General features: G+C 36.1%; 1 protein-coding gene across 1 annotated transcript in view; it reads left to right on the forward strand.

The window, feature by feature from the left end:
- Positions 1-26703, forward strand: part of Dhc64C (dynein heavy chain, cytoplasmic) — a 275177-nt gene that overhangs the window by 41780 nt on the left and 206694 nt on the right. Inside the window, exons 3-6 of the mRNA XM_089096466.1 lie at positions 11231-11531; positions 15051-15366; positions 17464-17684; positions 22056-22177. Of these exons, the coding sequence (XP_088952592.1) occupies positions 11231-11531; positions 15051-15366; positions 17464-17684; positions 22056-22177 (960 nt within the window). The remainder of the gene's footprint in view (positions 1-11230; positions 11532-15050; positions 15367-17463; positions 17685-22055; positions 22178-26703) is intronic.

Consider the following 26703-nt stretch of genomic DNA (forward strand, 5'->3'; position numbering starts at 1 on the left):
GAAGTGCATATCTCTACCCCGATTTGCTCAAATTTCAGGCTGCCAATCTATTACATATTTTAAAATCAGAGATGGAGAGCGATTTGATATCATATGGGATGTTCCCCGGTACTAAATTTTATTGTGTAGAAACTCGTAACAGGTATGTAAAACAGGTGAGTAAAGGGGTGCCTACACATTTTGTAAAGAACAATTTCAACATGAGTGTCTACAGAACCTGTTTAGAGAGTAGCTTAGTGCCGAGAGCACAAGTGCTTGCAATTCGCTCTCTACAGTATAAAAATTATACTGTTAGAGTTGAAAAGAATGCAATGTCATGTATATCCGCCAAAGTCTTTGTGCTCGAGAATGGTGTAAATGTATTTCCCACGGCCACTATAGAATTTCAGACCGGGTTGAATTTGTAGACTATCGCAATCAACTTGGTCTGGATAAATTAACCTAACCCAAACCTAACCTGATAAATTAATCAAACCTAATCTGATAAATTAACCCAACCCAACCTTTCATGAATTAACTTAAATGCTCAAACCTAATCTAACCAGCAGCAGCAGCATTGACGGTGACTATTGTATACTGTTTTGATCTGCAATCCCCGGGGGGGGGCGTCCCGCCCGCGGCCGGCTTTCGGCCCGGAGGGGGTAGAGGGGTATCCTTTTAAATTCATAGTGTTCAACTGTGCTATTTTAAGTTTTTTTTTTTTATGTGTTGTACAAATAGTGCTATTGTACAAAAAAATGTGTGTACTATTCTTGATGGACAAAAAGTGTTTTTTTATGACAGTAAATTTTATTGTTCATATAGTGTTTTTTTTTAAAAAAAGGTGTTTTTTTAATAAATATTGTTCTTGTTGAACAAAAAAGTGAAAAAATGTTGTACAAATAGAGTTGTTGTTCTTGTTGTACAAAGTTTTTTATTCAATAAATGTTCTTGTTGAACAGAAAAGTGTTTTTATGTTAATGAATGAAATATTGTTTTTGTTATTATTGTTAATTTACTAGATAGATTTACAGGAAAATTATTATTACTAATTTTTCATTGGACATGTATAGTTTACAGTTAGTTGTAGTCTGACTGTTGTCAACAGCTGCAGCAGTATGTATCAATTTATAATACCATTCAGATCGCTTCTGAGTGGCCCATCAATGTCTGGAAAAACGACACTTTTAGCTAAAATAATTCAAAATTGAAATAAAATGTTTTTGGAAAAACCAAAGAAAATTTATTATTGCTATAGTATTTGGCAGGAATCCTACGATCAAATAAAAGCTATTTCCACATCTATACCAATACAATTCATACGGGGGCTTGATGTTTTCAATAGTATCGAACCAAAATCGTGGCTGATTATTGATGATTTGGCTGAATCCATTGAACAGTTCTCACAGGAAATGCTGCAGCTGTTTACCGTTCGCTCTCATCATGAGTACATTCCACAACCCTAGTTCTACACAATCTGTTTCATCTGACCAAATATATGAGAACACTTGCTTTTAATTGCACTATCTATATTATCTACCGAGTTGTTCGTTATTCTAGCTCGCTAATAACTCTCAATAAGCAAATATATCCAGGTGCCCCCAAATTCCTGCTGTCAGCGTAAACTCAGGAAACAAACAAGCCCTACGGCTACATTTGATTAGATCTTAATCATAGAACAACCAAGGACCTACGTGTAATCATAAATATTATTGACAAAGAAATTACTGTACTTCTTCCAGTGAACAATAGAAAAGGCTATCACTTGTAATTACAACACTGAAGAATCTACACGAGCAACGACATTTATTTTTCGTTTTAGGCGCTTCAAAACCTCTACTCAGGAAGGCTATACTCAAACATGGTGTTGAGAATGCTTTCATTAATCTAATATCTGAAATTTGTTTAAATTTAACTGAGGGCAATGTACACTTGCAAGAAGGTGTTAGACAACAGACAAAGCAACATTGTTCCACTGTACGTGCCTTGGCTTGAAAAAAAAAGCAAATTTTTTTAAAGGAAATGTCTCCTTCAAACGGGCGGTAGCTTCTTTACAGTTTTACTGCCAATAATCGAAGGACTTGTAAACAGTTTTCTCTAGAGAATGGCTAAACCCTATAAATTGACGCCATTTGAACTTTTCCTCTTCCCCGTGGGTCTTTTGGAGACAATCTAAGCAAATTCGTTAATGAGGAAAATATTGCCGATGATAAAAAGCTAGTGTTAATTTAAGATGCATTACGACGTGTGGACAAACATAGACCTTATCGTGAGAGACCCACCTTCATCATCACAGATCCCTCTAAACAGGAAACATCTCAAGATTCAGCAGTGCAATCAAAAGAGAAGGAATTGAATTCCATAGTGGCATCAATTGGAAACCTAGTGCCAGTCACCTATCGAGAACAGAGTAAAAGAGTATTATCATATCTCATGTTGAAAAGTGCTGATCATCAACTTCAAGTCGATAGCACAGGGAAACGAATTATAATTAAGGGAAAAAGTTATAATTTAGTTGATTTAATTTGTGATATGGTGACGAATCGTAAAGGACTTATCATTTGAAAATAGTCTATACACCTTTCTGAATACATCAATCTTCCCCAAAAGTCTTATTGGAAATAAGCAAATTCTAAAAAAACTAAAAAAATTTAGTCGTCCAACAACAACAACACCACCATTTAACAAAGAATAAGATTCAATATTGGAAAATACTAGCAGCAGCAGCAGCAATGATTTCATAACACCTGTGGCGGCTATTCGAAAGCGAAGACGGATTTAATCACCTTCCGGTGTGGAAAAGGGGAGTGGACATTACACTACGTGTTTGCGTTCAAAATGTTTGAAGTTCTGAAGCATGTTATGAAAATATTGGTGAAGCGGGAAGTCTAAGTACCCTCACATCGCTTACTAAAGTTGTCTCTGACATAGATGGTAGCACAGTAAAAAAAGCAAAAGAGTATCTAGAAAATTAGCCCAGTTACACACTGCATTGGAATCGCAGGCTTCATGGCAAACAATATCGACCAACTATAGCCTTTTCCCTCTGCATACAATGCAAATTGATCTTTTAACTTTAGACTCGATTCAACGGCGTCACAATACACCCTACAAATATATTCTAGTGGCAATCAGTGTCTTTAGTCGTTATGCCTATGCCATTCCATTGCAATCAAAGAGAGGTGTTGAAGTTGCTCATGCTTTAGAAAGTATTCTTGAACAGGATTGCTGGAGAAAAATTCAATCAGATCGCGTTAGCGAATTTGTTAATCCTCATGTGCAAAAGGTTCTATTGAAATATAATACAACACTATCATAGTCACAGCCCGATAAAGGCTGCATTGGCTGAACGATTGATAAGAACGATTCGTCTATTACGCTGAAGATATTGTACACTGAAAAATACTGCTGATTTTATTCACGGTTTAGATAAAATCATGGGAATATATAACCATCGACCACATCGATCTCTGTCCAACTCAAGCCCTCGGGAAGTTCATTGCAGTGAAAATACATTTGATGCTTTTCTAAAGCAATATTTCAATGGTAATGAGAAGAAAAAGAGGAAATTCAATGTTGGTGATACTGTTCGAATTAATAGAACCACCAATATTTTTGAAAAGGGGAATTATTTATGGATTACTGAACTTTTAAAAGTGTCTAAAATCCTAGACACTGCACCCACGACATTTCGACTGCGAGACACCAAAGATGATGAGATTCTCGGCTGTTTTTATGAATATGAACTACAAAAAGTTAGAAACACTAGTGAAATTTATCAAATTGAAAAGATATTAAAGAGTCGTACTCGCAGGGGAAGAGACAGTTGCTTGTTCACTGGCTAGGATACAACTCTGATTTTGATTCTTGGGCCAGTGTTGAAGATATTGACGATGCCCAATGATTTTTATGTGACTTTCATGTCCAATGTTTCTGATCCTCTCTACAATGACTTGAATAGAACAAGTGATTTTTGGACGAAACCCCCCTACCATCAAATTCGACGGCGCGTATGAAGTGCCTCTTGACGACTTTATTCTCAAAAATACATATGGCATCCTGAGAAAAGATCGCAAATATGATATAAAAATTAGACCCTATGATTGGCCGCCACCCTCAGGTGATCAAGAACAAATTCAAAAGATCAATTTGATGAATTATCCATATATTAAATTACCCTATGAAGAGCTCACCTGTATGAATGATTTATGTCATTCTATCAATAAAAGAATTTCCGCTCGTAAAAAAGGAGCTTTTCATTTCAACTATTCAAAGGAGGAGGGCAAGATCTACATTAGTTCACCCATTGCTGATGAAAAGGCTATTCTCAATGATAATCTAAAAGATGTTCTTGGCCTTAACCTCAATATAATCAACAGTAAAACTTCTGGAAACGAAAATTTCATTTTTGCTGACTACCCGCCTGCCTTCTCCACGGATACTTGTATATTTATCTAAGCTTCATTTGTGGAAACATCTCGGGTTGGCAATAGCAATGTTCCCCTCCTACGAGTTCTTGAACGAAAAACCAATCAAGAATATATTCACCAGTACAATGTAAAGCATCTTCAGTATATTCCCGTAAACACTTCCGATTTGGAACCCAGTCAACTAACACTAAGAACTGAATTAGGTGATCCCCTAGCAATATCAAAAGGTTTGGCTGTGATTACATGCCATTTTCGACCCATCGTTCAACAACAACAACATGTCTAATAGAAAAGTGGCATTTATTTGTCCTGATATTGACTGCTATGTTGATAATCTTGGCCCAAGACAACAGGGCAATGGAATTTACTATTACAAAGGTCGTTCGTCAATGTCTAGCTACGGTCTTGGCTGTTGGTTTGCTAACCTGTTTCGCAAATACATTCTCAGACCACACTGGCTATACATGACAAATGAAATTCAGAGAGGAAAGAAACTAACAAAATGAAAAATAAAATCAAAAAGGGTGAAAAAACGAGGATTAATATTGGGTGGTAGGTAAACTTTGAAAGGTTAGATTTTCGTTTTTTTCTCTTTGTCTTCTTTTTTGTTTAGCACTGTGGACGACTTGGCGGAGGTCCTTGTCGAAATATTTGCTTATATTTTGTCTTCTTCATGGTTCGCCACTGGCTGACAAAATCCTCGTTTTTCACCCTTTTTTATTTTACTTTTCATTTTGTTAGTTTCTTTCCTCTCTGAGTTTCGTTTGTTAAGCTGTTTCGCTCTGCACTACCTCTGGCTAGAAAATATATTGTACCGGCTGCAACAGATTTTGCATCCACTATACGATTGGGGCTCTGGCAAGGATTTTAACAAAAGTGCTTCGGAAAATCTTAGGTCCAGTGCGCGAACCCTTGGCGAGAGATTAAAACAAAATGGAAAAGGTTTAAATAGGTCGAGAAACAATGCATCACTCATCAGTCTCTACTTAGGTCAGGAACGTAAGACATCACCCCTGTCAAAGAAAAGAAGAACTAGAGGAAATTCTTTTAGGAAAAGAACTAGATTTCTTTTCCTAAGATGTCATATCTACCGCATAAGGATTCTCAACCTTCAATCACCTCCTCATTGAATCTATTCAATGCAGAAAATGTTCATGTGAGTGTAAATCATGGATACTATGAACAATTTTATCCACAAGAACCCCTCTCCGATAATATCCACTTTCAAATTTTTTCCAATGAAGACTACTTTATTGACATGTCTTCGACATTTATAGATTTACGAATGAAAGTCCGGAAGTCCAATAATATATTGCCAGTTCTTAACGACAGAATATCCTATGAAAACCGCACGCTGCATAATTTATTTCGTTTAACCAAGTTCAAAGTAAATGTTACAATGAAGAGCAGAGGCAACGATCTCTCAAAGTGAGATAACTTTACGTGACACATGTAAATATCACGTACGTCATGCCAACAATTGATAGGCATTTCTAATGGATATGAATATATTACTTATGCTGATAGTACAGATGAACTTATAAATGCTACAACTAGTGAATTACGTCTAGTTGGAAAAATATATCATGAAATATTTAATATACTCCAATGGCTACCACCCAATATTAGAGTGGATATAAAATTGACGCTTGCACCATCCAACTTCATAATGAGAAAGGAACTTGGTGCCAATCCTGATGTAACTTTCCCTCACCTCGGCAATACTACATGTACGCAAACAACAGGTTATGAGCTCTGTTGCTTTGGCAGTGGAAAAACTGAGAGCCAGTGGAAATAATATTAAACTACTTGTTCCTCATATAATCACCAATCAACGTCATATTGCCACGGGGTCACGCACCTTCACCGACTCATCCCTTATCAATGGTGAAATTCCGTCAAAACTGGCCTCGGCATTTGTAAAAAGCACTAGTGCGATAGGATCGTGGACTGGATGCCCACATAAATTGGAAATGTCAGGGCTTTCATCTCTTGTCTGCAAAGGAAATGGAATCCCACTCTACAATCTATCCTTTGATAAATCCTATAGAAAATTGTATGAGTTGACCATGCAAACCCTAGATCATGATTCACAACTATTTGAAAATGGTATAACCAAAGAAATGTTTGCTAAAACACATGGTATCATTGTATTGGATTTGTCTGGCACCCAGGATATGAGTATAGTACGTACGGGGAGTGTGCGTTTACAGTGTTTATTTGCCGACCCGTTAGCTGAGAGTATTGCACTAATCTCGCTAAATCAATGTGAAACCTATTGGGAAGTCACTCCCGAAGGCAGTGTTCCACTAGACTTGACACCATGAACACCAGTCAAATAATCAATGTATTTAATATGGACCCCTAAATTTCCAAATACAGATCCTATTGTCTGCCCTCGGACTTTCTTAGAAAAATTCAAAGTGCCAACAATACCCTAATTATTGTTAATAGCAGTTCGATGACTGTGCAGACAGGCCATTGGTTGTGCATCTTTCAAACAATGAAGACGATTGAATTTTTTGATCCTCTTGGTCTTTCCTATACATTCTACACACCACACATCAGCAACTATATTGAGAGCAGTGGGAAAGCTATTATTCAAAATGGGAAGAGAGTGCAGGATCTGACGGCTAAAAGCTGTTGCTTCCATGCACTACTACATTTTGTGTTCCAATGTCGCGGCTATACTCACAAGCAGTTTCTCAACATTTATGTAGACAATCCACGTCTGAACGACTTTACGGTGGAAAATATCCTCTCAGACCTGTATAATATAAATTTTGGTGCCCTACGAGTAAAGTGCTTAAAAAATGTATGCGAATTTGTTTATTAATAAATGAAAAATGTATCTACAACAATGTCTTTATTCTTCACTTTAGATTTCTTCTTCGGTGTAAAAGCAACTGTCATGAACCACTAATACCGGTAGATCATTTGAATTCACTGTATATTAATCTTGATGGGCTGCAAAGTTAGGGTCAAATTTTCTAAAGTGTAATGTAAGTTCACTCTTGTCATATCTCTTTGTATAGTCAATGATACTATTTGCATTCATATTATGAAATTCACGTGTTTTGATCTGTCTATTTGAAGCAATATCAAGTACAGTGTTTTCAACTGGTGAATCACATTCAGTAACTGCCAAATAAAAATCACTAGGTTTATAGTCATAATAGGCAGTGTCGTCACAACGATGACATAGAAACAAATTGTCTTGTTACCCCAACAGTTGAATCGTAGACCAGATTCTTCCTACCAGAATAATTTAATTCCACGACGATACCAATCTCGTAGAAATAAACTAAAATCACGTTTGAGGTTCTTTCCAGTCATACCGGTGTAAGTATTCTCCCACTGAACCCACTTGTCAAAATGGTGATTCGAGCATAGATACTCTTTAGGGTGAGACTAATAAATTTCTTCAAGATGTGACTTATATACTTTAATTTGCACAGTATGGTGTCTATGTAATTTACAGGGATTATACAATTTGCACTTTTCATTATAGTTATTAATAATAGTACGCCCCTCATATGATGACCAACTGCCAAGAGTGTACATGCATAGTGGACACGTATAGAACATTTTCGGTTTCCGATGTCAGCTCTCTCACAGCTAAAACGAAACTGATCCTCATTTGAGAAATTCAAAGGGAGGAATGGTGAGAGGAACAACTCTGTGACGCTACCTCTTTCGAAGGCGGAGCCATCTACATCTATGGCAATGTTTTTAAAAGTATATCCACGATATTATTCTGCTTTGTTCCACTTAATATATCAATAAATTGAGTATAAGCATTTGAGTCACATCGAAAAAGTTTCATACAATAGTCTAATGGGGGAGAATCAGTTTTCATTATATTGTCAAGTGTTCCCTGTGAGATTATCTTTGGTTGAAGGGATAACTCGAGAAAATCATCATCCAAAATCAAATGTTTTTCCATAATCACCAAATTCGATCTAATTCTCTCTTTCTCGAATTTATTCATTTTTCAATCCTATCACTCTCACTGCTGGCTCTAGACTGACCATGATTCGTTAGCCTAACATTCTAACAAAAAGAAAGGGAACATTTTCGATTTCGAAACAATTTTATTATATAATTACAACAATAATAGTACACATGTACAATTAGCGATAAAGTTTATTGTCTTTGATATGCTTCACTAATGCACTTGAAGCACTTTGAAGTCTATTCACATGCGCTATATCAACTTTTGCAGCGAAGCATAATTGATCGTCCATTTTAAATTTGCTCAATGATATCACATATCTTGCATATAGTTCATCCCATTCCAGAGAAAGCCGTGATTCTCTTGTGATTTCCACCGCAATGTTTGGGGTTCTTGTATCATTGCTACCAACTCCATTATCAACTTATAATAGGGTAAACATTCCACTCATCATCAGCACAAATATATCCTAATGAGTAATGTCAAACTGTTCTCACTCCTGGAATTATATTCACACACTAATAAAAACTATAGCAAAAATCCTTTCCTTATATTCTCTGCAATCCCGTTCCGCTAATATTTCCGACTCTCTGATTGGCTTAGAAAGAGACACGTGATCTTGTCCCGGTAGAATCAATAATTCGCCGTCAGATTATGTAATCAGTTTCCCAGAAATCTACTTCCCCTCTTGTCCTAGTCGATTATGCAATCAATTTCTCAGAAATTCCCTCCCCTTTGTGGATCAATAATCCTTGAATAAATTATAACCTGTCAGCATTAGACTCAATTATAGATGGCAGCAGTGGTGTCGTTTTGGAGTCGAAAGGGCTTCCCTACTTATGTAATTTGACAATATGAGTAGGTATATAAAGTCATGATTTTATCATATCTCTATTTGCTTGCAATAGTAATTCCCGTCAAGCGTTTGCTGTTATGCGAACCTGGGAGTATCATCACAAAGCATACTGGCCCAGAGAATACAGGTCTCTTCTTACATTTTTCATAAGAAGTTTTAGTAGCTAAAACAACTCAAACAAGTAATTTGATACCGATCATGGCTGTTTTTTGTTTTTTAACTAAAAAAAAATTCATAGTTTTTCAAGATGGCCGCCAAAAAGATGTTTTTTGCGCAACAATACATTCAAATTTTTTTAATATGTTGATTAAGAGCCCATTATTTAGTATTGTCTAAGGGATGCGATCTTCGGCTCCTTTCCTTTTATATCCAGTCTTTGATTGCATTTTGCACAAGACTCCTAACGGACATTGGACTATTATACACTGATATGGGGCCCAGGACACTCTGGGATTGAAGGTATTGAAATGGTAGATCCAGCAGCTAAGGCCAAAATATAACTGATATGATACGGAACAGAAGTCAGATTCCCATTTCTAGGATCTGCTGGAGAGTAGCAATAAGGAGACGAAGCCATGCGAGGGCAGAACAGAATTGGCATAGGAAGGTGTGATGGAACGAAACAACAGTTGTTACAATTTAATAGGTCTAAAATACGAATGGGCACCAAAGCCATTACTGGTATTGGGAATTTTTGGCATCAAACCCGAAAAGGAAGAGCTGATTCCCAAGATTGCAAAAAACGTGAGACGGCTGTGGAAATAAGAAGGCAACTAATAGAGGATTACTTGGTGGGGATTAGATACTGGCTGGAGATGTTTCATAAACTGGATGTTAGGCTAGAGTGTATAGTTTTGGATGGTAATATTCAACTATTGGAAAACTATTTTAAGGACAGGGAAACCTGGTTATTAGTACCCCCGTGACTAATTAGGTTTTGTGGAAGTGGGATTAGAGGCAATGGGCCTTTGCCTAAGCCTCGGCTCAGTCTCGTGAGTCCCTTTAGAATAATGCGAAGAATAATTATAGGCAAAGGCTGACAAATAACAGGGGGTGTAGGGGTCAGGACGAGGAGTGTGTTTGGCGAATTTTTTTGTGGTTTAGTACTTTATTTTTTTTTTTCGAATATGGAGGAACAACGTAATTTTCACGTGTTTAAGTGTTTCTAATCTAGATTTTTCTCATAGCAGATATTACAGGACCTACTGTCTTAAAACAATTTTTGCAAGGCTTTTTTTGGATGGATTCATTTTCGTCCAACTCTTCCCGAGAAATGCCACAATACCGAAATGTATCAACATATTAGAGCAGAGTACGAACAGAGAAGACAAAATCCTTAAAGAATGAGAAATGGGGATGTTTAATTTGGTAAGGAGCTTAAGGAGGGAAATACTAGCATTACATAGTGGGTAATGTTTTTAACATGGATATCCCACTTTAAATTAGAAATATTGTAATGCCAAGTAATTTTAAGGAAGAAGCAGGCATCTCAAGAGGGAAAGGATGAGAAAAAGGGGTGAACGTATGGAGATTACCATGGATTTGGAAGAGCTGACTCTCATATCTAAGTCCAAGGCATTACTCGTCGAGCTGCTTTTTAAGTTTTGGTTGCAGATTTCTACGACCGTTAGGTCATCGAGAAGTTTTCATCAGGGAGGAATTGAGAAAGGAAAAGGAGCTAGGAGAGCAACATGGGGTAAATTCATTGTGAACAGGGAGGGAATGCAAATAAGGTCCGTCTTTTAGCCGACGATACAACGATCTACATCCAGATTTTAAAAGTAGTGCTCCTACCAATATTTGTCCAGAGCTTCAGATCTTTGGAGGACGGGTGCTTGAATGAATGTATGATGGGTTGATTCTAATGCCAAAAAATAGAGCTCACTATAACTTGAGTAAAATGAGTGACATATTAGTCATACGTAATTTTAAAAGATGGTCTGAAATTTTTAGTACTATCTTTACAGTAATTATAATTTGGCTTTACTCTGTATTTGTTTACTCTTACAGTGTTGTTTGCTTGAAGAGAGGTCCCGTTTTGGAAGCGGACAAGTCAATTTTGTCTCAGATTCAAATTATCACTCTTGGTGAAGGTTCTCCATATGAAACGCTCCATTCTCTGGTATCTGGAGCAGTCGCTCCCTACTTTAAGTCTTATATCAAAGAATCTGGGCGAATTGAACGCGACGGTGATAAAATAGCACCAGCTGTTGAGAAGAAGATTGCTGAACTAGAGATGGGACTTCTTCATCTTCAGCAGAACATAGACATTCCCGAGATCACACTGCCCATTCACCCTGTTGTCACACAGGTAAGTTTAGATTTTTCTTCGAATTGGCCATTGTGATACATCTATAACATAGCCGTTGGAGCTATGAAATTTGCCTCTTTTAGGATTCCTTTGTGAATTGAATTTATAATTTTTTGCTCTGAGTCTGTATTGTGAGATTCTTTTGTAACTAGCCTAACAAATATTACGTAAGTAGCTGAAAGGTTCAAGACTCTTGAAAGGTCAACAAGAGATACTGAAGACGGAATATCTAATCTCAACATAATATAGTTCCATAAACCCGAAGCTAGTTAATCTCGCGAACCTCTTTCATTTCTGATTCTAAAACAACATTGAAAAATTATTTGGGCCACAAGTTTGTCCTTCAATTTTTTTTTTGTTGCACTTAAAAAAAAAAGTAAAAGGAAAGAAAGCTATTGCTTATGTAGATACACTAAGTAATGAAATATTTTTTAAGAGTTATGCTGGTCCTCGAGTACATGATCGGGGGCTGGAAACTAAGATATCCAAAAGATTTTACTGATGTAATTTAATTATTTATTTTAGTAATTAGTTATCCGCCAACTAATGTGGAATATCTTCTGCGAAGTTAATTTTCCACAATGTCTTCAGTCTGGACATATTCCTGAGAAATTTTTTATTGTGACGGCTTAAATTCTATCAATATGATGCTATGTTTTTAACCGGTGTCGCGTGGCTACAGCAATTATGTGGCCTTAAAAAAAAAAAAAAAAAAAAAAAAAAAAAAAAAAAAAAAATGTATGCTGTCTTCATTAGCACAGGAAAAGATTTTGAGACTCAAACAGCTCTTCCACAAGATGAACGATGAATATAAACTCAAACGTACAAAGATATACGGGCATTCTCTGGAAGTGCGGTGCCAATTTTCTGTTACTGAAAGTTTTGATAATTGATAAAAGTGCAATATACAGTCAAGTTAGTATTGTATTGGCGCAGTAGTCAATATACAGTTAAATCTATGCATCTGTACCAGAATGCGCCTTTACTCTTGGCTGATTCTTCAGCTGAAGAACATTTTTCCTCCGGCTGTTTTCTGAGCCCTAATACACAGCTGAAAGAGAACATTATGGTTCGCAATGCAACAGTACGGCTCTTGAAGAGTGGATAAGGGAGATTTTGTTTGTCTGACCCAAAGTTTCAGATTAATTGCCTGGTAGTACATATAAATCATACGAGACGAAACTTCCTCAATGCAGGCTTGTACATCTGAAACGTAGCTGCTAGAAGCAACAACTCTTCCTTGACAGTTTAGTGACGCAGTCTGACGAGCTAAGACCTGTCTCCTGCACTTCTTGATCGACGAATCTAATGACAAAAAGAGTTTTTGATCCAAAAAGTCGTTATAAATAATCGTACGAAATTATAGAATAAAATATTTGTCTTTACCTGTCCTGGATAAAACCAGAGAGGCTAAAAATTCTTACTTAAACTCAGGAATTAACAAATATTGTCTATTTATGAACTTTTGGCTTCACAGCACTTGCTATCGCGCGTCTTGCTATAGCTGTTTTCAAATACCTAAATAGGTATATTTCTGCTCTTAGAGAGAAGGGGAAAGAATAATGGAATAAGGAATACACATTAACTAACTGGTGAATAATGAAAAGAATCTCATTTAAGTCAAATTGTTATCACTGTCAAGAAAACATATTTTGTAAAGTTAAACTCTTGGGTTAATTACGTTTGATTTGAATGGGAGTTGAGTCGCCTCATAATAGGTTGGATCAAATTTTGAGGTTGATTTGAATGGTGTTTTAGGGTAGAAATGGGTTGAGTTAAACACGGTTAAACCGAGTAAGATCAAGTAAAATAGAAAAGTTGAAGGGGGATGAGGTAAATGGGGTTGAATCGAATAAAGGTTGACAATGTTGGTTGAGAAGCGCCAAAGTTGAGTTGATTTGGGTGGAGTAGCATGGGGTAGAGTTACAATAAAACCTAATTTAGGTAATTTGAATTGGCTTTCCTATGTGAAAAATATGTAAAGCCGTTTATCTTGAAGGTAAGGTCATGCATGCAATATTTCATGATACGGAAGGAGTGTAATTCATTACACTAGCCTTCAGAACGCTGTCACCCAGCGCAATTTTGATTATTTTCAGCTTTTACTAAAATGTTATGTTCTCCATACAGTTCATATATTTCGGAAGTTGTTTTGGAGTTAAATGTCTCCCAATTTGTCAAATGTATGTCCCTGTCTTGATTGATAATAAATAGGTGATCAAAGAGTGGTGATTCTTCCTATATTTGTCACGAGCTCAGAGCATAAGTAACTAATGAGTAAATTTGTCGAATTTTTGAAATAAATTTCCAATGGAACTTCTATGTTCAAACTCTTACTTGTCTCACGTGTTTGGCGGTCTCTCGCTCCAGTTTCAAATATGTATTAAATATGTATCCAGTTTCAACGACATTTATAAACATCCTCACTTTCTCCCTATTGGTAAAATAATTAGAAGAAAAAGGCCTCGTGTAGCAATGCCTAACAAAAATTTCTAACATTTTTTAAGCCCGAGCTTTGAAGCTATTGCGCTCGTCTGCTTCTATTTAAGGAAAAATAAAATAAGCGTTCCTTTTGATTTATTTCTCTGGTACAATCCTAACAGTGTTTGGCTATTTTGAGTATTTTTCTAAATGTGTGTCTATAAATTTTTACATATGTATACAATTTTGCGTCAATGTGTAGCAATAGCACCTAAGAGTATCTCTGAATATACTCATAAATGGCATCCCGCCTGGTTGACATCGATGCAGACAGAATGTTTTGTCAGTCCATTGTTCAAATGAGTTGACTCATTCCGACATACGGTTAAAAAATAACCTGGTTTGCTCAGAAAATACGCTATCGAAATAGACCAGTGGTATAGAAGCACACTTTGTTACGGAAATAAGGGCAGTAATATCTCTTTTTATTTGCTTTTACTTGCACTTTCTTGCTGTAATTCTTCTATGCATTGACAACTGCTTGGCTTTCTTCGTTTAACCAGTCGTTTTAATCGATATATGTTTATTATCTTTTGCTCTTACCTTATGGAAGGATTTTCCCCAGACATCTCTATTTTGACTTTTCTTGGGCGTCATTGTATGTATAATTTACTTTGCTTTAGTGTCTTTGGTTTTGGGTTGTTTTTTGTTTGGAATATCTTTGATATTGTAAATGATAGTTTTTTCTTTCAAATATAAATTGTTTATATAATGCATGTTTAAAGGTGTAAGCCTCTGTCAAGGGGAGATTAAAGCATTTTCTTCTTCTAAATTTAAAATGCATCCCTAGCAAATTCTTTCTTTCTTTTCATTTCTTTCTTTTCAGTTTCTCCATATTTTCGTTGTTCTTGAACAATGGAACCTCTAATTCAAAAGTTTGATGTAACAGTTAAAGTTCTTGAGTTTAAAATATATACAGTCATATCGAATGACCTGCAAGTATTCAACAAAAATGTAGAATAGGTACACTGTTCTTCGAATGGGTTGATTGATTTGTCTGACTAGCAAGAATAAACAATTATCTTTTCCCAATTTTAGGTAGTAAAACAATGTACAGAACAAAATATCCGTCCGAAAGTGAGTGATTTTGGCGATAAAGTTGAAGATTCTACTTTTTTGAATCAGCTCCAGAATGGCGTCAATCGCTGGATACGGGAAATTCAAAAAGTAACCAAACTAGATAGAGATCCATCTTCTGGCACTGCTTTACAAGAGATCAGCTTTTGGCTGAATTTAGAGAGGGCACTTTATCGGATTCAAGAGAAAAGAGAAAGTCCAGAGGTTACTTTGACTTTGGAGATTTTGAAACACGGAAAGAGGTTCCATGCTACTGTCTCCTTTGATACTGACACTGGTAAACTGAAACTTCTTTTCTTTTTTTTGATTAGGGTTTCTCCTGTATTAAAAAAAATTGCAAATATACCAAAAAATCAAAAAACTACGGTAGTGAACATACTGGAAATAATGCAAAACTACTATTCTCACTTGTAATTTCGAAAAATATAAGGAACTTTTCAATAAATTTAGTTGAAATTTTTCTTTTCTGAGAATTTCAAAGAGGAAAACAATGCTGGCTATAATACTTTCGCGCAGTGAAGGGGGAGAGGGATGGTCCAAAGGACCTCTCTTATAATTATGTGCTTTGTTCTAATTTAGCCCCCCCCCCTTCTTCTCAAATTGCATATATTAGGATTTGTGTATAGTAATGTTAGGTTGCAATCAACAAACTCAGAAAACCTTAAACACTATTTATGGCAGATATTAAATAACTTTTGATTAAATATTGTATTTTGATTTGTTACCCATGCTGTGATGTTCATGAATTCTGACGATTATAATGATTTTTAAGACACTTAGGCCCTCCATACTTAACGTCTGTTGGATGTCTCTGCTGAAATAATAGTCTTAGATTTCTAATCACGAAGCTCAGAAATTCTTAGATATCGATTTTCATGGAGATTAAATTCCATTTGTCAAATATGTACTTAGTGTATACTGATTTAGGTCGATTATACTCGATTTTCATGATTTTAAATGATTGACATTCAACCACGCGTCTATATTTCAGTAGTGGGAGAGGGGATACTGTGGGAAGTAAGTCTAAGGGAAATATTTTGCTATAAAATGGCGCAAACAAACACAAGAAAAATCCACTTACCTCCTTAAAAGATCTCAAATTTTACCTTCTGGTAATTTGTTTATTCACTTGTTGCCCATCATTGTTCACTGTATCTTTTTATTATTTTTTCTATTTATTTTATTTTGTATTTGTTCACTGTATCTTTAATCGTTTATAAGTCACTGTTCTTGAACAAATAAATGCTGTGTTTGGCGTGACAGGGCCAACTTTTCGGTCCCTTTCCGTAAAATCTCTTTGTGATGCCTCATGAGGTGTTTTTTGAATGACAGAGAAAACTGCAGTATAATTACGCAGGAATTCGTCATTTTTGCAAAATTTTGTGTAAATAAGCATAACCAAATAAACAAGTTTATGCTGCAACCTTGGAACCCCCAGCTTTAGGAACTTACTCGTTGTTTTAAGCATAATTGAATTGCTTTTTGTTTTTGTTTTTTTCTTTCGGGAAGTAAGTAATATGTTTTAAAATTTTGAACTACAAGGAAGTTTTTCCTTTAAGCAAGGATACCCAGATACCGGAAAATCTAGTGATGGTATGACTTCGGCTTTATTTTGTATTCGATTCCAGTTATCACAGATAAGGGTCTTAAGTTTGAAGTTAAATCTTGTAGGAAAGGGCTTCAATTTGGAGTCTGTTGTTCTCAGAATTTCTATAAAATGTGATCTGTTTTAGTTTACCAAAATCATATTCGCCAAGTGCTCAGGCAAGATCTTAATCGGGTCCTGAGTGCCACGGACGTGATTAGTCAATAGCGGTTGTCTGTATAAGGAGGACTGGCCCATATAGTTTTCAATCCAATTGGCTGTGAAGTTTTTTTTTTACCTCATGTAAATTTAGGGTTTTTGCTTGGGTTCTGTAACTTTTCGAAAAAGCTTCGAGAAAGCGGATTTTAAAGCTTGAATCGAATACAAGCCCAAACTTTAATATTTTTTTTTTTAATTCATACAGTAAAACAAAAGCGAACCTTCCCGTATAAAAAAAAAAAAAAAAAAAAAATGGGGGCGTAAACGTGAGGCCTTGAAAAAACTTACCTGGCCCTAGGTTTTCCTGTGGATCTACTAAAGTTATAATCACGTAGTTCAGTATTTTCGTTTTAACAAGTCATTATTCCGGGAGAAAGGAGTAGAGGTAAGAGGCTGACACATCTTTCTTGCCCCTGATCAGGGCAAAGATCCATTTCTGTTACTTCCCTTGACTTTGGGCGTGTTTGCGTGACCTATGGAAAAGTTACCTGGCTTTATTCTTGCTCAATGCTTATGCTATATCTCAGTGTATTAAATTTGTAACTATCATTTTTTGTCTTTACTAATTAGGTCTTAAACAAGCTTTGACTATGGTTAACGACTATAATCCACTGATGAAAGACTTCCCCATACACGAACTTTTGTCTAGCTCTGAATTGGAAAAAGTTCGATCATCTCTGGTGGCAATCTTCAATCATCTTCGAAAAATCAGGAACACGAAGTATCCTATTCAAAGAGCTTTGAGGCTTATTGAAGCCATATCTAGGGATCTTTCTAATCAAATGCTAAAGGTAACATTGATTTTGATTATTTTAGATGTTATGAATGATAGTCAGTGTGATATGAGCTAAGTCGTTTAAGTCCTGGTTATGATTATTTTCTACGAATAATCTATTCTTGAGGGTACGTAAGAGGTAGGGGAGTTGTTTGGTCAAATCACAGATATATAATCTTTTTTTCCAAAAATTGTATGTACTTTATTCGATTTTGCCATTTCCAGGAATATACTCCTTCCTCCCCAAATAAATTGGGGAGCTTTTTACGTGTACCATCTCCCAACGAAAATTGGGGTTTGTGTCGGCTCAAAGAAACAATCTCTGAAAGATTCGAGTCGATTGGAGAGCCAAGATCAAACTTTTTTTTTTGCTTACTTTGAATCCTATTTGTGAACAATGGGCAATTTGAGTAATTCGGGGTCTCGCGTTAAAGGGGTAATGTCTTGGGCCTTAAACTATTTGAGAAAATGGTTATCTGGAAATTTAACCCGACACTATAGGGGCTGCGGGTGCGCTGTGGGGGATAAGGCAATGTGAGAAGGAATTGTTGCCCTTCCATCACTTTCGGTCTTTAAAGGGGACATTAAAACTTTGAATTTCCAACCAAATGAACCCCCTTCCAAGCTTCTGCTACCACCCATTCCATACAAAGTGACCGAAAAAAAAAAATTACTGGATGCACTTGGCTGTTTACTAATGCACCGCTAGAGCCTTAGCTCTGAAACGACTCTTTTCTTCTGTTTATGCATTGAGATTCACCAAAAGTTTCAAGTCTATCGAAAAAAAAAATTGTTCACCTTCGAAGCGCCTGTGCTCCTTTGTAATGATCCTGGGCTAAGAGGAGCCAAATGTACGGTATAAACAAAAAAGCTGAAAAACTATTAGTCAATGGCCTATTAGGGCCAAAAAAAAAATCAGTCGTTTAAAAAAAAAATAGTTTTTGGGCCCCATTTACGGGTGGACCAATTTTTTTCAGCTTTTTGTTGTTACTGTGCAATGGGGACCTCTTAGCCCAGGACCTTACAGATATAAGTTTCAAGCTGTTCCAGAAAAAAATTGGCTATAATATCGGCAAAATCAATATATTTTTCACTTTTTTTCTTGTACATTTAGCCTATCGGTTCAAGGCTTAAGGATATAAATTTCAAACTGATCGGAAATTAGTCCCCTTTTAGACCTTATTTCTGAGAGACCTGTATCCTTAATCAGTTTATTTTCACGTGAGGTTACGCTTGGTTGAGGAACCTGCGGTTATAAGTTTCAGACTGATCAGAGACAAAACATTCTCTTCCCTTTTTCAGGCCCCGATCAACCCCCTCTCCCCCCCCCCCCCGAAAAAATTTAGCCTCCATTGGCTCAAGGAACGATCACTGAGAGTTTAAAGTTCATTGGGGAGTCAAGATCAAATATGTGTGTCTTTTCCTATATGAAACCTATTTGTGAATTGTCTGCAATTTGCATAATTTAGGGTCTGTGGTTGTATGGATCATGCCATCCACGTAAGCACATTTGTTGAACCTTCAAAATATTTGAGAATTTGGCTATTTGAAGTTTTGACCCGATGCTCTGGGTTTACAAAGCCTCCTGGGGGAATAAGGGGCACTTTAAAGTGATAGATAGCCCTCCAATCACTTTCCTTCTTTAAAAAGGGCTCTAGAACCTTCTATTTTCAATTAATAAGCCCGCTAAGACATAACAACCATAGGGAATATGAAAATATAACACATTAAATTTCAATACCTCTCTTTCTTGAAGGACGTTTAGTGTTATCGTTTTTAAAGTTTGATCAAAAATACACCCCCCTCCCTCCAAAATTTTTTTTATTGCATTATGTGAAAATTAAAGAAACAAAGGGGAAAATCGTAAAATGTGTAAATATCGTAAAATAGTATGCTAACCCCAAGACCGGTACGGCTGTGACGTTGTGTGGCGTTTTCGAAAACTTCAATTTTAAGCCTATCTCCTCAAAACTGAGCAAGTTAGATAGTTCGGACCGACAATTGATCTTCTGTCTTACTTGGTCGTCAAGACATTTATAAGTTTTGGTTCTTTTCAAACTGTGGTAACCAAATCTCCTGTTTTGTCACGTACAGAAATAGTAAGAAATTGAAGATTTTGATTACAAAATTATTTTTGCCGGACATTGGATGTCCATCATCAAAATTACCTATGTCACAGCTGATAATTGCCTACGAGTCTGACAGGCAAAACAAATTCTAGTATACTTTAAACTTGGATGTGACGGGAGCAGGGTTGCCACCTGTAGCACGAAATTGCTATTTTATTACTATTTCATTATGCGTAGCACATGCTCAGAGTTGCCACCCGTAGCACGAAAATGCTATTTTAGCACTATTACAGTCAATATTTTGACTGAAGCACCGAAAATCGTTGTTTAGCGCTTGAATTTGGGCAATTGTAGCACTTGAGGAACTGACCGTGGTGGCAACCCTGGATGGGAGTCATGTTCTTGCGTCTTTGACAGTACGAGAACTTCTCAGGCGTAATACTCTTATCATCTTTCTTATAAAGGGGTTAATTATTCTTCTTAAAATCTTTAGGCACTTGTATAGACGGATAAATAAATGTTCATTCATTCCACAGAGCCAAACAATGCATGTATAAACCACTCAGCGGAAATGCCTAATGGCAAGTTTAAGTGCACTAACGCGGGAACCATGTTCAGTTAGCTTATTGCAGTGGCTTTTGTATTCTTTCGCGTTCAATAGACAATGGCAACTGTTGAATAGCGTTCAAAAGCGCTTATACAAACCTATTTAATTAATTATTCGCTTATTATGTTTCAAAGCTAATAAGCTACTATTCCTTTTTTTACAGATAGAAAATTCTTGGTATATTTATGTATCAGTACAAGCTGGGAATGTTTTTGGTTAGTTTCTATGGGGTTGCAAGATTGTTATTTTTATTCTTTTTTGCACAAAATTAATTGATGCTCAAACGGCGTTCAGTAGAACATAATACTTACGTTTGTTCACTAAGTTCTTGCAATTAATTGCAATAAGCTCTATTGAACGCGGGGGAAAGAAAACAAAAGTGGTAACCTTATAAATTTAAATCGGGGTTTACATCCTGAGTCTTTGCTTCCTAAATAAATCAGAAATGCTTTATGTTTATTAGGAATTATTTTATGGGCTTAACTTAAGGCAGACCTGATGTTTGTTTTCTAACTAAATGTAAACTGATTTTAGAGCAGATTGGGCAGTGCTAAAGCATTGCCTTCTTCTTCCAAAATCATATTTATAAGTTTTAGTATCATATCTCTACTCACGTAATCACCATATTTTAAAAACTATTTTACTATGTCATCAAAACCTACCGCCTTATTATTTTTCAACCATTTTAGCACCGTCTCTGACATCTTATTGCTAAATAATCCTTCCTTCACTTCCAAATTATCCGAAATATTTCCCTTCTTTTCTATATAATTTCTAATAACTTTATTACGAGATAATTCTTCTCAAAATGTCCTTCCCATCTTTCCTTCACTCTTTCATTTCTGTTCCAATCTTAAACTGGAACTAGTCGGGTCTCACTACTTCCTTTCAGTCTTTTAACATTTAAACAGAATATCTTACTAATGTATTCCATCTGCATCTTCCAGATCTCTAACAATTTTATTTAAACTCCCCTTTTAACCTGTCCCTAATTTGCGCTTTATTGTCTTCTCTACTTCCCTTATTTTTCTTATATCTTTTTAATATCTATTTTGGAAAAAAATTGCTAATAGGCAATTACTGGATACATCCTTCTCAATTTGGATTCATGACAAAACAATCAACTGATCTGGCAATACACGAACTTTCACTAAATGTAAATGACTCATGTGATGACATGCCTGAGCTCAGGGCCGTATCCAGGATTTTTTTTGGGGTGGGGGTTACAAAACAATTTAAAACTTTTTTTATATTCCTTATTTTTATTTTTTTATGATTCAGACAAACATGTTTTTCTTTTTTTTGTTGGGGGGGGGGGGTTCAAACCCCTACCACCCCCCCCCTGGATACGACCTTGCCTGAGCGATTTTCATTAATTTCTAGAGGACGACTTGAGTTTGTTGATAAGTCTCCTGATTAAGTTTTAATACTTTCCTGTTAATTACGGAGTACTTCAAGGGTCTATCCTAGGACGTGTTTTAGTTATCATTAATTTCTTCGATTATTTGTATGGATGATTTTACAAATCATGTTTGCGAATGACGTAGTAATTTTCTCTCTCGCCGTGATCTATAAGTTCTCTTCCTTAATCTTGAAAGTAGATTTATAACTGGTTCTGACTAGTGTTATAAAAATCTATTAATTCTTATTGAAAAGAAATGCCAATATCATCTAAAAAAAAAGGCAAGTTTCATTTTAGTGTCATTTATAGATTTTGAATAACAGACGCCTGATGCAGATACCATTTGAAGACTTTGAGAAGGTAATGGCTCAGTGTGTTGAACTGTTTTCTGTCTGGGATGATGAATATGAAAAACTGCAAGGGATCCTCAGGTACTCGTTTTGTTTTAGTTATTCTTATAGGAAAACAAAAGGAACGACAAAGGGCATCTAACCCTTTGCCATTATTATTTTTTTTATGTTCAGTTGTTTAGTATGATGTTCAGTATTGTTTTTATTAAATGTTCAGTTTTATAAGTTGTTCTTATTCATTTATCTAAAGCTCCAGAAATTTTTCTTCGGTTTTTACTCTCCATGTATATTTTTTAATATTTATGCTCTTTCTCTTTGTATTAAAAGTTTTTAGATCCATTAAGAAATCTTATTTGTGTTAAGCGCAGTGAAGGATAGCAAAGACACACAAAGATCCTCCTACTTATTACCTTTTTTTTTAGCAAATTTTTGTTTCAATACTTTTCTTTAATTCATTTTTGGTAAACTTAAAGAGGGATGGTTTACATTCTTGCTAAGAAGTATAAATTTAAATTATCATGTATTTGCTGTCCTTTGCAGCACTTATGCAGCACGGAATTTTGTTTTAGTGAATTTAGAAATTAAATACGAGGAAATGGAAATATAGTTTAACTTGAAAAAAATTTAGGGGTCTACAGATGTTATAGGGTCTAGAGATTGATCGTTCGATCAAAAATGGCCGGACATATGGATAAATTTTATGCCCAGATAAAATAGTTATAAACTAGTTGTCAAAATTTGACAGCAAAAGGGGATGTAAAAGATGAACCCAAAAAGGAAAAGCTATTGTGTTCTTTAATGCTACAGTAAATACGCACTTAAATGAAGTCGTACGGTTACATAATTGTACCAACACCAAGGAAAGGCGACCAAAAACCGACACAATTTCAGGTACAATAGCAAATACCTGGCACCTGGTAAGGTTGTGACTGCTAGTGCAAGCTTAGAACAAAAGAAATATATCGCACCAATACAAAAAAATGTTCTATTCAAAACATTAGAATGGTAAATGAATAGTGAAAAGATTTTATTATTAGCGCATATCTCAACAATGGAACCGAAATATGCCCCAAAACAAGCTCACTTAGATTGTGATGAGGAATCAATTATTTTGTTTTATTACTATTATTATTATTATTTTTATCTTCATATGCTGACGATTTAAGCTTATTGTGAGACAGAGGTGAGAGTTCTCCTGCCATTTTTGTGGAAAGTGTGGACCCCAGACCGTGTTGATGAATATGAATTTGCATTTTGAAAAGCAGCACATAACCCTTGCGTAAGACCAAAGGATGGTTTTCGCTTGTAATTGAGCCAAAACTGATGGTTTGCCGCTACATGGAGTGAGTTTTTATAGCCTTTGTTGGAGAAGACTGTTTGTAGTTATTCCGGGAAGCTTTCGTTTCTTCGAGCTATGTTTCTGCTTTCAAGTGAGAGCAAGGACGCATCCAGGATTGTTGCTTAAAAATGCATTGAACTGGACAAAAAGTTCAGGAAGGTTCAAACCGCGTACCCCTCCCCTCCCCCTGGATACGACCTTGAATCGAATCTCTTTTTAGGCAGGTAAGGTAGCAGGCACTAGTTTTAAGTTGAAGCTAGACTAAAATTAAAAAGATTTTAAGATGTGCGACGGTTCCTTGGCCCCATTGGTAAAATATTTTTGACACCTTCTTTAGATGATATTTTTCCTGCTGTGTTTAAACCTACTTGTCTATCAAGTCTTCTAAATGTATTGAGGAAAGACAATGAGCAACTGCAAATTTTGTCGCTCCCAGTTAAATAAGAAAGGCACAAGAGGCAGAAAGATAAACGAATGGTGTAGGATCGGTGATTGAGTTTTCTTTTTACTGCAATATATGTAGGAAAACCTTAGCTGTCGCAAAGGCTTTTGCACATTGAAACAACATGCTTCGTCGGACGAGCACAAGAAAAAGGTTAAAGGTTGCGATCCTTCTCAATATTCTACAGTTACGATTGTGTGGATGTGCTAGGCAACAGTCCTAGTGAGAGGAGCCATCAGCTAGCAATGGAAGTAAAATTATCGAGATGCTTTGTGACAAAGATGATGCGTACAAAGCAGAAATCATCGGTGTGCTCAAGTCCTTACAAGCTTCTATGTCTGCAGCTTCGTGTGACGGAATCACTGATGTCTTTAGAGCCATGTTCCCTGGTAAGCTACCGCCTTGGATGTCGATGAGTGCGAAGAAAGTCATGTACTTGATAACTGACGTATGTCACCCCCACTATAAACATAGTCTTATGAAGGATATATGCAAAGCTCACTTTGTTGTTGAATACAACGAAACTACAAACACCTTAAGGGAAAAAAGAGCTGCAGATTAGAGTACTTTTGGTTCTCTTTAAGAGATAAAGTTGTGCGCCGTCATCTGGCGACGTACTTTGTTGGGAAAATTATCCCTTGAAAGACTAATAATGGCAAATAGCTATGGGCATAATGTCAATACAAAGGTATGGTCACAAATAAATGCATTGAAGAAGAAAAAGTCTTCGAAAGAGCTTGTGAAAATTGGAACGCGTAATATCCATGTTGTGCACTTCACAGCCATGAATTTGGCGAGGAGTCATCCGACTTTGTTGTTATCTTGAGGCATTTTGATCTTGGTTTGCCTGCATGATGTTAGGAATTTGAGAATACCAGAAAAAGAAAGGCGTCCCATACAAAAATTGAATTCTGCAGGTTCCAACAAGGTGGTTGACGTTGGGTCCTGCTGTTCACTGAATGATTCATCAGTGGCCTGCACTCTTTGATTATATTTTGCATTACGTGCCATTGGACAAATGTTCAAAGAATGTTGCGTCGTCAGCAAAGTACCTCAAGATTGTAAGTTCCCTAAAAAGGAAATATATGCTTGCAGAACTTGAGTTTGTGCATTTATTGTCTGAGATTTTTGCGGAATTCACAGCAGCGTTTCAGAAGAACGAAGCCCCTGTTCACGCCCTTCATGCCGTTCTAAAAAAAAAAAAAAAAAAACTTTCTTCTCACCATTTTGATGAGACTTCTGAAACCCGACATTCTCATGTCTAATGATGAAATGTCTACCAGTTTGCTTGAGAACTTGGACAATTATTTGCATGACACTATTGTAAATGGGTAGCTTGAGCTTGCGTTAGATGCTCAAAAACTCACCTTAGCAGAAAGACAAGGATTCCGTCAAAGAGTGTGAAGGCATTTCAAGGCAGCTGCCAAACACTTGATCAAGAAGTGCCTCATCTCTTCTAATAGCCATCTCGAAGCGCTTAGGTGCCTGGATCCCACAGAAAGGAAAAGAGCTAGAAGTCTATCAGATATAGTTGTGCTTGCTTGAGAAACCCCAGTTGGAGTAAGTGTTGATGGTATTAACAGTGAGTGGATGTTGCTGCAAGCCGAGAACTCAGTAGAATCAACGCCATCACGCGTCGACCATTATTGGCACCAAATCTTCTCTATGAAAGATGCTTTTGGTGGGTAAAAGTATACGCTTTTGTCGAAGCTCGTAAAAGGTGTGTTGACATTATCGCACGGCTGTGCTGACGTAGAGGGGTTTTTATAGACTGTTATTTGCTTGTCACATGGTCGTTATTAAGGAGATATAGTAACTCGCATTTAGGAAAAAAACGAATGCTCTCTTGCCATCCAAAAACTAATTGACTTAAATCTGATTGTAATTTATTCTCAAGTTTCTCCTTTGATATTAACAATTTCTTGAAACTATTTTTAAGGACTAAAAGGGCGACTTGTGTATCTTGATTTCTTAAGTATGAACAAAGACCGTGCTTCTAGAACAGTTTAATCAAATAGTCTGCATGTGGGTAATAGAAAGGTGCTATATCTTAAAATACCCGAGGCCAGAACATTTTGGATTTTGTGCACTAAATAGGGTTTTTTTTTTCTTCTTTTTTTTTAGTAACCAATTCCACTAAGTTTGTACGATATTTTAAAAACAGTCTGAAGTCGTATATTTTTAACTACAACAATAAATCACTGATTCATGCTGCAAATAAACTCAATTGGAAACATGATTTTTTAGAATGGTAACATAATATTTAATGTATGAAAAATCCAGTAATTTATTCCATAACTGAAATACAACACAAGAATAGAAATAACCAAAAAGCTTAGGAGAGGCATCTGAAGAGTTAGGACTGAAAGGTTAGGTGGGAAATAGACTAACCTAGCGTTGCCAGCTAAGCCCACTTTGTTTTAAATCATGAATAGTATTTAAATATAAAAAAAAATTATTTGAAATAAGCTTTAACAGATTTCTCGTTACTGTCAATAGCTGCCGCAAAATTATTCGATTTCAACTTAAATAAAATTCCTCGTCTAAAATTTCTATTTCTTGCTTGAAGTAAAAATTATAAAATGAAAAAAGGTCTATGACATTTCTTGGGGCGTAGAAAATCAGGTTCGTTTAACTGGATGGAATTTAAAAGGAGCGCTCGCCAGTGAATCAGTCTGAAGTTGCTCAATCTCTGAAAAAGCAATAGTCTCAAAGTTATTATAACTAATTCTCAAACATAAAAGCAAAAAAACATTTTCTGTCTAGTCGATTGATATATAGCAACAGCTGAATCTCTTTAGTATTTTTCTAGCGAAACTTTTATGA

Source organism: Artemia sp. Qi Xiang Cuo, chromosome 11 (genome assembly GCF_049724085.1).
Source record: "Artemia sp. Qi Xiang Cuo chromosome 11, ASM4972408v1, whole genome shotgun sequence".
NCBI lineage: Eukaryota > Metazoa > Arthropoda > Branchiopoda > Anostraca > Artemiidae > Artemia > Artemia sp. Qi Xiang Cuo.